Source organism: Channa argus, chromosome 4, assembly GCF_033026475.1.
Source record: "Channa argus isolate prfri chromosome 4, Channa argus male v1.0, whole genome shotgun sequence".
Classification (NCBI taxonomy): domain Eukaryota; kingdom Metazoa; phylum Chordata; class Actinopteri; order Anabantiformes; family Channidae; genus Channa; species Channa argus.
Window position 1 is genome coordinate 30025459 of NC_090200.1, and position 15139 is coordinate 30040597.

At 36.1% G+C, this 15139-nt stretch overlaps 1 protein-coding gene across 3 annotated transcripts in view; it reads right to left on the minus strand.

Annotated features, from left to right (window-relative positions):
• Positions 1-15139, minus strand: part of pard6a (par-6 family cell polarity regulator alpha) — a 37150-nt gene that overhangs the window by 15420 nt on the left and 6591 nt on the right. For all 3 annotated transcript variants that reach the window (XM_067502292.1, XM_067502291.1, XM_067502293.1), the window contains one exon: positions 11365-11587. In XM_067502292.1, the coding sequence (XP_067358393.1) occupies positions 11365-11587 (223 nt within the window). The remainder of the gene's footprint in view (positions 1-11364; positions 11588-15139) is intronic.

Consider the following 15139-nt stretch of genomic DNA (forward strand, 5'->3'; position numbering starts at 1 on the left):
TTTGACTACATGCTCATGCATTTTTTAAGGTTCCTTTTGTAATTCTCTGTAAAGCCTCTTCAGCATCAACAACAATATCAATATTAAATAGTATTTAACATAAATATATGAATACAGTAATTCAATGACACCTGAAGGCAATCCTCAGATGAAAGCCACGATATGCAGATCTGTGTACCAGAACAATGTAGTGAATGGACACCGATTAAAATTTATTTTGTCAAACTACTAAGAATACCATTTCATAACTGCCATGTTTAATTTTGTGTGAAGGACATGAAAACGTATTTCAAGGACTGTCAACTAGCAAGTCAAGTCAGTTTCTTATTGCATATCAAGTTATTACCGACCTTGTCAGCCTTTAAAAGCTAATAAACAAAGTATGTCTGTGCCAGCAGATAAAAAACTGACCATCAATCACCATAATTGTGCTTGTCAGAATAAAACCAAAATGGAACTGTACTGTATAATCAGTTACCTTATAACTTGCTTTCTTTAGTCAATAATTGCATTACTGTAAAACTAGACAGTAAATTCAAACCTTCTGAATGACATACAGTATGGTAAAAACACAATTGGTATAAAATATCAGTTTAGTTTAATTTCTTTTTTATTATTGATCATTGATCTCTTTGCACACACAATCCTATCTTATTCCAATCCTTATCTTTATTCTATTTGCTACTTTTGTCCTTTGCCTGCCCCATAAGAAATAACCTTACAACTGGAAGGAATGTTAGCTATATAAGCAAGAGTATATATTCAAGAGCATAAGATAACTGTTTTCCTATTAATCAACTTCTCTGAGTTTGAACACAAACTGAACATTATCACTTCATTATAGAGGATATACTACAGGACTGTTGGATTTGACTAGCTTAGACTGACCATAATAAACTAACCGAGTAGAAATTCATTCATCCATATTTACTACAACAAAGTCACTACAAAGACTCAATAATATCTTCCTAAAATGGAAACTGGGTGGTTCACACGATGGTGTAAGGGAGAATCCACAAAAAGCTGAATTTATCACTTTTCTGCACGTTTACGATAGTGTTACAAGTGTTTTGATCATCTACTCTTTTTTGGCCATAACTCGCTTAGCATTTTTTTCTCACAGCTACCTGAGCAATCAATGATGATGTCTGGCCAAGTTGAGGAGTAAGTTTGACTTTACCTGAGCTGTGTGCATCCTCTCTGCCACAGCTAGCTGAACCCTGCCCTGCCTCATATAAAGAAAAGAGGCTGCACCAGAAACTATATTTTTAGATCTGCTAAAGTCACTGGCCTGATATCCTAGGAACTCAGAACACATAACAGGGCTGGACATTACACTTTTCAGACAACTTTTTGTTGTCCAAAATAGAACATGTAAGTCTTTTACAAAATACATAAAATAAACAGGGATTTGGACAATTATCATGTTTTATTGATATACAAAACTTTAAATTGAGATGTAATATATCTTTTAACTTTTGAAATTATCAAAATAACTGCAAAAGTTTATTACTGTGAGGGATAAGGGATTTTAGTTTTGAATCAATTACTGTTTTTGTGTTCAGACATGAACTTTTATAGTAAAAGTTAAAAATAACTAAAGGATTCAATAAAGGAAAAAAGTGTCTAAAAAATTGCAAATAAAAGAATCTCTTAAAATGTAAAAGTGATATCTTATAAATATTGTATAATTACACAAGTCAAACTACTAAGATTTTGAGTTTACAATACCTTAGACAAACTGGGATGAATCAAAAAGTTTCTGTTGGAATCCATCTTGTGTGCATTACAGTTTACACCTGAATAAATGAATTTGAATTTGACTTACTGCTGTGTCAGCAATAAGGCAGGCACAATTGCATGTATTCACTACTTGACATGACATTTCATAATTTTGATATGACAAACACTTCGTCTGACTTGATTTTATTACATCATCTATTAAATTGATGATTATGCTGCCTGGCTAGACCAGCATGCTTATGAATTAATGTGCATGATTGCTTTGATACTTGCTATGCTTGATTTTTGTATGTGGGTTGCATTAAAAATCATGTGAAAAATTGCAAATTATTTCGAACATTGTTAAAACATGATTATTGGAAAAGTAACAACCCAAAAGATTAAAACATAACCTTTCTGATGCTTAAACAGCATATATTACTGCCAGTTATGGTTAATGCCTAAATGCATAATAAATTGTTTAAATTAGTAATTACATTATGAAACTATAGGCAATATGAATAAGCAACCCTGTCTCCTTAAAATAATAGGATGAGAATATGAAGGAATACAACATAAATCGAATTTTCGAACAGGAATGCATAATGCATCAATACAAGTGTCACTAAATGGTTTAATAACTATGTTGGTTTAAATACAATTATTTTGTGTTAAATGGTTTAACACAAAATAATGTGATTCCAGATATTAATCTAACTAAAGACTTCAAATTTTAAATGGATGTGTTAGAAATAGCTCTCTAATCAAAATAGCAAATGGGGGAATATGTTTTAAATGTTTGTTATCCCATCCCCCCATTAGAGTTCCACAGACTTGTAGAATATTTCCAAAGCCAGAATAAAGCTCGTCTGGTGGCTCAACACTTTTGACACTTTATGTTAGTTTTTCATTTCCTTTGTCACCCATCTGTATGTTGATGCTGAACACATTAATTGTTGTGTTTCAAGACAATGCATTTTTGTTCACCAAAATATACTTTCTTGCACTGCAACATCCAGCTTTTTGACTACAGCATTATTTAACATTTTTATAGCTGTGTTTAGACTCTTACAGGACTTGATTAAGGCTGGGTAAAAAAAACAGCTATGTGCTATGAGAATCAAGGTTGATAGTAGTCATAGCGCCTAGTAATACAGATGGACTTGATTTAATAAAAAGCTTATGTTCATAAAGCAGTTTAGAAATAAGAGGTAGACAAACATAAAGTTATATTAAACTTGGGAATCTGACTAAATGAGCACATAAGAAATATTTGTCTTATTTGTCTTATATTTGCAAACATCAAGTACACAGTGGAATCACAGCTAAATTACTGGTCAGTAATAAAAGAGCTTAGTATACAAAGACAGGAAACACTACAGTATGGGGGACCAATCTCACAAAAAAATAAGAAAAAACAAAATCAAGTATGTCAAAAAAGTATAGCACACATAAATTACCAAGAGTCTGAGTATACTGAGTTTTCATTTACTTGCACAAAAAGAAGTGAAAACAAAGTGAAGGCAGTGTTTCTGCTGGAGACAAATACCTGACCTGCTCCCTTCCTTACACAGCATTCTTTGTCTTTTTCACACATAATGTTTGCCTCATTGCATGAGTGCATGGGTGTATGAGTGCGTATGTGTTTCCTGACAAGCCAGACAGAACAGAGACAGAATCTCACCGGAAAAGGCCAGACAAAAGCCTGAAGGCACAGACATTGGTAGGACCCCTTTAAACACACAAACACACACACACACACACACACACACACACACACACACACACGATAGGCTGATGGATAAGCTGTCTTCATCTCCAACCATCATACCAACCCTATCCTTTACTGTACTCACTCTGAAAATTATAATCCCATAATTCCCAACAGTTTTGCAGACCTTTATGTTCCTAAATATTTGTTCTAATCTTGGAAGAGTACATCACCTTAAAAAAAAAAAACAAAAAAACAAAAACTGGTCAAAACCAAAGATGACAAGATTTAGGTTTTAACACAAAAATAGGATTTACATGGGCTATTACTCTAAATATTGTATTGGTTAATAATTAAACTAGATACAATGAAAATCTTTGTTACTGGAATGTTACACTGGTTATGAAGAATATGAGAACCATTCAGACTATTTTGTTCCTCAGCACAAACTGGTCCTTTTTTGTTTTATGTGAACACAAAAAAATTTATGTAAATTAAGTCAACTGCCATTAGATAATATATAGAGTGCATCCCGAAAGTATTCACAGCGCTTAACTTTTTCTACATTTTGGTATGTTACAGCCTTATTCCAAAATGGATCAAATTCATTATTTTCCTCACAATTCTACAAACAATACCATACAATGAGAATGTGAAAGAAGTTTGTTTGAAATCTAGAAAATCTTGAAATCGGCACATTTAATAGAATAAAAACATTTTAAAAAAATTAAAATCACATAAGTATTCGCCACCTTTGCCATGACTCTTAAAATTGAGCTCTGGTACATCCTGTTTCCACTGATCATCCTGAGATGTTTTTACAAATTGATTGGAGTCCAGCTGTGGGGAATTCAGTATGACATGATTTGAAAAGGCATACATCTGTCTATAAAAGGTCCCTTAGTTATAATTGCATGTCAGACATGACATGACAACATATTACCGTACAAAATTATCTCAACCCATGCCCCGAGCTGACTTTTGAAATGTTTTCTTGTAGACTAAGAGCTTATGGTTAATTTCATCACTTTAAAGTAGACTTAGCCCAAATTCTCTATGAAAAACTGAAAGTTTAATATTTTACTCCGGGAAGTGAAATGCCCCCACTATAAGTCTTTAAACTGTTGTCAAAACACCATGCAATTAGTTTACTATCCCTTAATATTTATAACATTTAATATTATAACAATCTAAAAGAATTGTTTAGTAAATCAATTTTCAATTTTGTCATGATGTGCCTCTGTGTTGTAAGCCACTCAATTGTCTCAAATGAATAATGAGTCTTTAATCCTCAGCTTTGATAAGCCTGTTCGTGTGTGCGGACGTGTAACAGTGATCTCATTCTATAGTGCCCACCATCTGGAGTCTCAGGGGCTGCCATATGGTTGAATCCCGTGCAGGTTTAGAATAGGCTTGTCTAAAAGCTGAGGGAGACAGAGACTATTTAAAACAATTGACATGTGCTCTTCTGTTCAGCTTTTTAAAATATTCAGCTTTTTTCAGCAATTTGTTGTCATTCAAGTTAATGGAGAAACTCAGCTCCTCTTCAGCTTTGTCTTCTTTCAGGTTTAACTAAAGAGGTATACTTCAGCCTGGAGAAACCATTCAAACTTCCAGCAAATCTTTCAGCCATCAGCCTTGTATTCCCCTTTTTGAATAATCGCAGTTTTAGTTTGAGGTAGTTTTTGGTGAATTTTCTTCTTCTCCATTACTGTGTATTGCAGAATGTTGGCCCAGCTAGGGTGAATGACATCATACACACTAACTTCTCACCTTCAACTTTAACAACTTTTTTTCTTCTTTTTGTTCTTTTCTTCAGTCAACTTTCACCTTTCCTCCCTGTACATAAAAACGTAGGTATTTGTGTTCTTTCATGAAATGTAAACGGACTCACAGTTATTTCAGTATTTGGCCAGAAGCAGAGTGCCATCTGAAACTCACATTGAAGCCCATTGGAGGTCCAGAAATTCTTCTCAAATCACAAATGGTGGCTGTTTTACAATAGCCACCATGCCTTCATAAGTATCTTAAAATAACGTTTATCACACTGTTCAGTCAAACCTTCTGCCACTCAGTATTTAAATTTGCTAATACTTTTTCTCATTTTGCAAAGCAAAGTCTGAGCAGTTTATAGCCTGTCTTCAGCATATGTGATTGACTCAGCAGGTTCAAAGCTTTCATTGCCATGGTAACGAACCCAGTTGAATCAGGTAGGTCATGTGATCAGCTGCATCGCTGTGTCTTAACACTACCTAACAGATTTTCTCCCATATGATACACAGTGGAGACGTGTACACACACACACACATTCAAATAAAATCCTTTTTTTTAATCACAGTGCCTTTTTCTTTTGGAAATGCTATTTCTAGTTAATGGTGTCCACCACAACAACACATCCACCTGGTGCTTTGAATATTGTGTTGTACAGTTAAGTGGTCTATGGGTACACAGTGAGGTGATACACTATGTGTTCTGACACCTGTCAACCACGGCCAACATTTATTTTCCATGCTGACCCCTGCCCACTACAGCAAATGCTGTAGGTGACACTCCAAGGATTTACAGATAAAAAGTGAACATATTCTGTACCAGCGTTTCCAAAGCAGTACAAACAACATTAACTATTTTCCTTATGTAGTGGTCCTTCTGTATCAATTTATTTCAAGCAGAATTGTTTCTTCTCATTAGATAAATGATTGTTATGGCAGGGTTTCAAGACAGAAGGTAGACAGAATGAGCAACACTCTGAAAACCATTTTCTCTACATCACTCTGAATCTCGTACTTTTCCCTCTATCCCAGCATCTTGCTGCTTGTCTATAAATATTTAATTTCCTCCACTTCTAACGTCATACACAGATATTTATATCCGGGGATTGCGTGTGATGGTATTATATGGTCTATAGGTCCACCAGCATATGCAATTCATAGTCACTACCACAATGTACCGTACCAGTAGTACTGTATTTGTACACTACCAATGTACTGGAGTAGAAGATATATCCAGTATTATTCAAGAGGCATGAGAACTGCAAACTTTTCCCTAACAAAGTTTATGGGAACCTACACTCTCAAAATGGTTGGGTTGGATAGGTAACCCAACCATGAGGTTTTTCAAAAATTATTTGGTTGTTTTATGCAGGGTTGGGTAATTTACCATAAGACATCGCCTCACTGATCCATACCACCAGGATATACAACCAGGACATTGGAATGCCATTCAGACTGCGTAAGTGTGGTCTGATTACAACAAGGAGAGGAAAGGTAGTCAGAACTTAGGAGATTGTACTACCAGAAGGCAAGAAAGCAGATGTTGAGGATAGCTACAAGTACCTTGAGATCCCACAGGCAGATGGTAACCATGAAGAGGCCACACGGACAGCAGCTACTACCAAGTACAAACAAAGAGTAAGGCAAGTCTTGAGAAATCAGCTGAATAAGAAGAACAAAGTCCAGGAAATTAACACCTCCGCCCCCTTGGTCATCAGATACTCTGCTGGCATAATAAGCTGGCCAAAAGAGGAGATAGAGGTCACTGACATCAAGACAAGGAATCCCCTTACAATGCATAGTGGATTAGTGAGTATCAGAGCCACTATCCAGGATGAAACAACCAAGATCCTTGAATACCACAGGAAGATGGCCCCATGTGATGACATGCTTAGTGAATACCTCAGGTAGCAGAAACCAGAAGAGCAGGAATCCTCACACAAGGACAAACATCTGCACGATATGTACCATAGTCAGATAAAAAAATATCAAAAATCCTACCCGTGGCTCGACAAAGCTGGACTGAAAGACAGCGCAGAGGCACTAATCCTAAATGGAACACACCTCCAAAAGGTGGTGTACCCCAAAGCTAAATGTTTATTTATTAAGCTTTGGGGTAGCATCACAATTCTCACAGTACTACTGACAACTATTATAATTATGAGAAAATTATTTTATCAAAAATAATTGCATTTGTTTAATTATGCATATTCAGCTTCATCCTCATTCCAAGCAGACTATAAGGGGACATCCAGAACAGATGTTGTCTAAGCGTTACCAAAACTAGCACTGCAGGTTTGTAGAATGTTACCATACCTACAGTACTACTTTAATAACATGCAACTTTTACCACTATCTACCACTATCACTCTGTAACTCCTAAACTACTGCTGTAGCTCTCTGGCTAGTTTTAACATCTATTACAGAGCTGATTTTCAGATTTCATTCTATCAAATGACTTGATTCACACATGTAACACTGGCAACCTCTTTGTGTTTATTTATTATTTAAATACAGCATGTGTTACAAACTTTTAACTGGTTTCTGTAACAACCAATCAAAGTTTCAGTGTCTAACTAGAATATAAAATCCTCTTAGTCACATTTCCTACTTGTTGATGGGCAGGGGAAATGGAATACTATTGGTTCAATGAGGTATACAAGTGACAAAATGCATCAAAAAAGTCAGTGTCGGCATCAGCTTTATTACTACTAAGGCCAGTTATCAATATAAATACTATAAGAGTAATCCTGCAGAACTGTTACCATAGTTACCTCTGTAATACAAGATAAGACTGTTACTTAGGTTACCACTGCAGTACTGATACAGATGGATGTAATTCACATATTAGACACCAACCTCCTCTATGTAATCCTTTTAGACATTTTGTGCACATCAAATACACATAGTCTTTCTTATACAAAGACACACACCACACAAAGTGGTGGCAGTAACTGAAGCTGATATGATTGATGAAGCCTTTTAGAGTAAGATAATCCTTCTCAGTTGCTAATGGCTTACAAGACCAGATGGGCTTCACTCACTCACTCAAACTCACACACTCACACACACACACACACACACCATTATATACACTTAAATATAAACACATTGGCATTTAAACATAAATTCTGAGTAAAGGACAGGACAAATTGGGGACAATGAGGTAAATGTGTGCTAAATGACATTTGCAAAATCATAGAGCCACATATACTTGTGACACATTGTGAAGTCCTGATTCTCAGAGGTCCTATTAACATTGTAAAGTATGCAATGGTTCATAAAAATAATTTGTAAAAAGCTTAATGTAGGGAAAGTAAAATTATGCACTGCAGAAAAGTGTAGCATCACCACTGTGTGTCAGTCTGTACACGGTATAGCCTCCTTTTAACTGTTGCATGAATCTTATTAGAGGTAGAGCTGTATTGAAAATTACATTTCAGGCATGAAAGAAAGTGATTGGGCCAGTATATATTAGTTGGCAAACTCATATGCCATTCCTTAATGATGTACAGACTAGCTTCTTGAAGACAACATAGATGAAATTCTGCCATTATTTCTAATGCAATATGAGTGTGTGTGTGTGTGTGTGTGTGTGTGTGTGTGTGTGTGTGTGTGTGTGTGTGTCTGTGTGCGTGTTGATGTTTGGGCTGCTGAACTTAAGACCTGCTAAACAGCAGGTTAAACAAAATTGTAGAATTGTATGTATTGATTTTCTCCCTCTGTTCTCGGCCCATCTCTCTTAAATATATCTGTTTTCACCAGCTGATTTAATCTGAGTAAACTCGCTGCTTTCTGTGATTCTGTATAGCAATAGCAACCTGCTAAGCAGCAGATTAGCATAATTACGTCATTACATTACATCACGCAATGTAGTATACATTGTATACATAGTATACAGGTCATGTAATTCATAATGAAAGAGCTAAGCAAGGAGAGAGTTGGATGGATGAAAGTACAGTGAAGAGGTTAAGAAGATAACTTTACTTAATCTTTCCTATTATTTAAAATTAGTAGTTATTTACAGCTATCTATTGAATGTAAGAGAAAAAAAAGTTCTTAAAGTGCAACGCTGATCATTTTCAGTAGTGTTTTTATTGTCAACAAATCCTAAAAAAAAAAACAATATATTGTGCCATATATGTTAATTGATGTTCGAAAACTACTGTCAAAACATCACTGAGCCACACTGTTGCACAGGAAGGCATGTTTGTTCCAATTGGATAGTTTTACTTTTACTAGAGTAAATTTACTTGAGTAAGTAATTATATTATTTAATACTTTTATATGTTACTTAAAGTGTTTTGTTTTTTTATTTTTCTTCCCATCTCTTTCTGTGTACCAGTGCTGCTTTATGTTTTTTGGAGGGGTAGGCATTAACTAATTAATGGTAATAGACATAAATAATGGGTTGACTCTTGTAACATCGCATAGTGACAGTAACAGCCTAACTGACAGCTCTGTGATTTCAAGAAAAAAATACTGATACAACTACTGATAAAATGCGAAGAGGACTGGAAATAAGGTTAGGATGCACTGAACAAAGAGCTACAGAAATATGCTAACAAGAACATAATATAAGAGTAAATGTATGTTGTTCTCTTTTAGGAACATTTTGTTATTTGCATCTGATTTGGTCCAAATAAACACAGTGGATGGTCACGTGTAACCCCTAAAAAAAGACCATTACGCCGGGGTTGTTCGCTTTAGCTGTATGCGCTCCTGTGCAGTGAATGCAGATCTCGTTAGGCAGGCCAAACTCAGCACAACACACCAGAGTAAGATTAAATTGCTGCATACTAGTACTGCTAATATGTCATATAAGTCTATTAATTAAGGCTATGGATGGAGAGACTAACAGCTTACCTCCACCTGGTTTAATGAAGCGATTCCTGTGTCGCTCATTTTCATAATTAATAAATAAATAAATAAATAAGGACAAAGTGGTTAATTGTGAAATGTGTAAAATAATGTGATTGTAATGTTTAACGCGACTTGACATCATAGGGTTCATATATTGTATGAGCACTATAATAAGAAGTAATTTATTTTCTCTCCATTTCTTTTCTATTAAACTACAGAAAAGCATGTAACTTTCATCACTAGGGGACTATTATTTTTATTGGTATTAATTGGTGGTAATTCAATAAATAATTGCAAACTAGAGTAGTGACTCTGGCTGTTGATTAGTTGATGTTTTTTAGAAGAAAGAGACTGGTGTTTGCTGTTTTAAGTGCTGTGTTAAATGCCTGAGACTTTACATTAGCTAATCATGCCCAGTAACATTAAACACAGCACTGTATAAAAACTTGGAAACACTTATTCAACAAAACCTTTCTCTAGTTTTGAAAAAAATGTGATATCTATGATAAATAAATTATGGTAATATTATGAACCTATACAGTCAGCAAGCCAATATGATGCGTGGTTTGTAAAGAAAAACTAAAGTAGTTCTTTTGGCTTTAATTCTTCTGCTTACATCTTTACTCATCATTAACTTATTTGCTTGTTCTGGAATCTCAACCATATCTCATGGTCTTCATCAGTTTATACACTAGTTGTCAACATAGTGAAGTCACACATAACTTGCAAACCAACAAGAAGAATAACAAGTTCAAGAAGTGGTCAGAATTTAAAAACATCAAAAACAGTTTTGTGATGATTTTGTATAAAGTGTTGATGAAGATCGTGTAATTGTGGAAGAATTGGATGTTATTGTACTTTGTTTTGCCATTTGCTATTAAATTAATATATACAGCATGAAAGAATAAGGCTCTAGTCTTCAAAAATGTTGACCGTGTCCTCAAGCCCTTGTTGGTAATGTCTAAAAGGGTCATCCCATCTTACTACCTTCAGTGCATGCACGTAATGAGAACAGTATAAAAGAGAAGAAAGAAAATCCAGGCAAGCAGGAGAATCATCCAGTGTGTATGAAGAAAAACCATGTTTGATGTGGAGAACAAAGACTTTCCCTGCAGCTGTAAAAAGCTCTTGGCTCACACACACCAGCATACAGGCCATGAAAGCAAGGAACAGCAGCAGATCACTGTCAAGCTGTTCTAGAGTGCTGGGTTTCTGAAAAAGGCTTTCTACACATTTTTAAAAATATTACAATACACTTGCCTTGTATTGTGTTCTATGGTCTGTTCCTACTCCTCTTACCTCTCTTGGTTATGATTATGCGAAGTAGTGGATTGGCTGATGAGACAGCTTTGTGGAAGTTGTCATCGTTGTTGATTGGAAGAAGGTCTCCATGAACATCAGCGTATCCCAGCAGCACATCAATATCAGGAATGTGATGAATGGTTTGGAGGAGACTGTAAAACTCCCGGAAGCCCCCCGGGCCATTCCTCTTTAGAGCGAAGCGACGGTACTCTGCCTCAAACTACAAAAAAATAAACACAGTTCTTAATTGCTGTTTCCCCTTACATACTGTGTTATCCTGACAGCTGAGACAAACTAGAATTACTATTTACATTTTACGATTTAATGTAAACAAATTCTATAGAGACTCTAACTGTGTGCCTTGATACCCAGAAAGCCAACATGTGGCATACTGAAACTCCTTATGTAAGTCTACAGTAAGTTGCACTCTCCGCATCACATAACAATCACTGATTTAATGTGGTGAAGGGGTCTAAGTTTCTTGGCGATCCTGGAAAATGTTCTGTTGGTGACAAAGTGTCTGGTAAGGTCTCCCGAAGCAAAGTAGTCTCACGGAAGGGACCAGAGTAAGCAATTCAAAAAACCTTGATGAAATGAAAGGTTCTGAGCTATGTCATGAAATCCTGTACTCTTTCAGGCCTTTAGGTAACATGATTGCATAATTCTTTACAAAACTGCTGCTTATGCTGATTAGACAGCATAGAGATTATAAGGTTTGGCCGAGTGGTTGAGGTCACACACGCAGGGAGGCAGAAGTATAGTTCACTCAGTGTGGGATTTATTTACAGTGAAACCAAAAACATCCCCGAACTCATTTTATAAATGTTTGGAAAATAATATACAGAAACATTAAAAAAAACAGCAAAATAAACCTAAAACTGGTCAAACAAAATAAGAAAACTAAACTCAACACAACAGAAAAACTAAGCTAGGCCCATTGCTACAGGGCAGCTTGCAGCAGGTCTCCCTCTGAAATACAGCAAAATAAATAAATAAATAAAACTCTCGAGGAACTTCTACTGCAGGGCTAATATACCTAGACCCTCTCCTACATCGACAAGCCACAACTCATTAATAATCAATTAAGACAATCTATTAGTTATTTTCTATAGAAAACAATAGAAATGTCTTATGTATGTTAACCTAATTCATCCCATATGTGAAGGTTAACATTAAATGTTAGTATGAGTACTTACGAATACGATTATTTCCCCATAAAATTCTAAGACTCTCCTCCACTTCATCTCCATTTGGTTCAGTCTAATTCCCCCGCTATAAAAACTTTTACGCCCTCCCACTTCCCTTTTTGACAGTCTGATCCTATGACCTGTTGGTAGATGGGGTGGAGCCCAGATAAACATTTGGTAAGTATCATAGTAATAATGGTTTTTAGAGGATGTATTAATGGGGCCATCCAGTACCCTGAACCCGTCCAAACAACAACAAGAAATCTATTGTGCCGGCTAGAGGTAAAACAAATGGAACTGGTGGTACTACTGTGTGACAACAAACGTGTACCTAGTCTCTACAGGGCATGGGCTAGCGCCATGACAGATCATATAAAAGTTTATGGTAACAATTTTTCAGTCTTCAGTAAAACAATACATACAAAAGATCCAAATTTTAAAAATCTGTTTCAAGTATTGTCAATAATTCTATTTAACAGAAGAAGCCAATGTTTTAAAAACAAATGACAAATTTTGGTTTAAATCTAAACCTACAATATATTTTCAGTGAAGTGCATTTCCTTCCATTAACCAGGAAGAAAACATCTATCCCATTGCCTTATAATGAAGTGATAACCTGGTTATATTTCTTCGTAATCACTATACCTCACGTGATCATGAGCTAGTTTCACTAGTATATTTAAGTAAATGTCACTTCCCTATGAGATCCCTATATTTTTCTCATTCTCTAGCTGACAAATGCCTCTAGATGACATTACTTGGAGAAACCTTCAGTTTGAAGATGATCTCATTTTATTGCTCATATTATGGAGTTTGTAATCATGGTCAACCTGCTTTTCCAGAGCTCCTCCAGATGACATCATCTGAACTACTAATGAAAAACTCCTCTGGGTGATGTCATCTGGACGAGATTTCAGCTAGAAACAGAGAAATATTTAAATATAAGCAAGTCACAGGGAAGTTTAAAAGCATTAATATACAATTAAACCCTAAAATAAAGTAAGTTGAAAATTAGGGGAGTTGTCCATTAAGTTGTACATTCAAGTGAAGCTTGGTTTAGGCATTCTCATCAGCATGTCTACCAGCAATACTTAATGTAGGTGAGCCTTGTCATAAAGTTCATGTAATTTCAATTATGGGATATTTGTCTTCTTCATTTACTTTCGGATGTTCCCTTTCAGGCACCACAGCGAATCATCTACCTTTATCTAACTCTATCCTAGGCATCCTCTTTTCTCGCACCAACTAACTTCATGCCCTCTCTCACTAAAGTACATCCATAAATCTTTTCTTTGGTCTTTCTGTAGAACTCCTGCTTGGCAGCTCCAATCCAGCATCCTTCTACTGATGTAGTCAGGAGAGACACAGTCTTTCCTCTGAACATGTCCATCTAAATCTGACGCCTCTGACTTTATCTCTAAAACATCTAACACGAGCTGGCCTTCTGATGTACTCATCCATGATCCTATCTATCCTCATCACTCCCAAAAAGAATGTCAACATCTTAAGCTCTACCTCCTTTCTTCAGTACCACCGTCTCTAAGCTGTAAAACATCACTGGTCTCACCACCATCTTGAACACCTTTCCTTTCATTCTCACTGATACGCTTTTATGACATAACATACTTTGGAAATTCTGCCAAGCACAAGTAGGACTGCATTCTGGGATTCTCAAAGTGGTCTACTGGGATGATATGGGTCTATGAGGTCTTTTATATATATGATGGAGCGTGACTGTTTAGAGCTTTATATACAAGAAGCCAATGGAGAAAACCTAGTGAAGGTGAAATATGATCTCTCTTGCCAATTTCAGTTAGTAGTCCAAATTAGAAGTAACAAATGCATGGGCTAGTTTTTCAGCATCAATTCGAGAAAGGATGCCCCTAATTTTAGCAATGTTCCGTAGGTTAAAGAAGGCTGTTCTAGAGGTTTGTTTTATATGTGAGGTAAAGGACATATCTTGGTCAAAAATAACTCCAAGGTTCCTTATAGTAGTGCAGGAGGCCAGAGTTATCCCATCTACAGTAACAATATAGTTGGACGAAGAAGGAGAGGAGAAAGGTGTGTTTGTAGACAGAGAGAGAAGTGGAAAGCTAAGAATTTAGGACTGACAATAGGGACTATTACAGGGAAGGCTATAGAGTTGGTTGACATGATGCAGAGAAGGAAGGTGGATATACAGTGTGTCCAAGAGACCAGGCGGAAAGGTAACAAGGGTAGAAGCTTAGGAGCAGGGCTCAGGTTGTTTTACCGTGGGTCAGATAGGACGAGAAATGGTGTAGGAGTTATCCTGAAAGAGGTGTTTGTGAGGAATGTTCTAGAGGTGAAAAAAGTACCAGACAGGCTTGTGAGTCTGAAGCTGGAAATTGATGGAGTGATGTTCAATGTTGTTAGTGGTTAGAAGTGAGTTGGAACAGAAGGTGAAATTCTGGAGTGAGTTAGATAAAGTGATTCAGAGCCACCCCCGGAGGTGAGAGAGTGGTGATTGGTGCAGATTTCAATGGACATGTAGGTGAAGAGAACAGAGGTGATGAGAATGTGATGGGCAGATTAGGTCTTTAGGACAGGAACGCAAAAGGACAGAT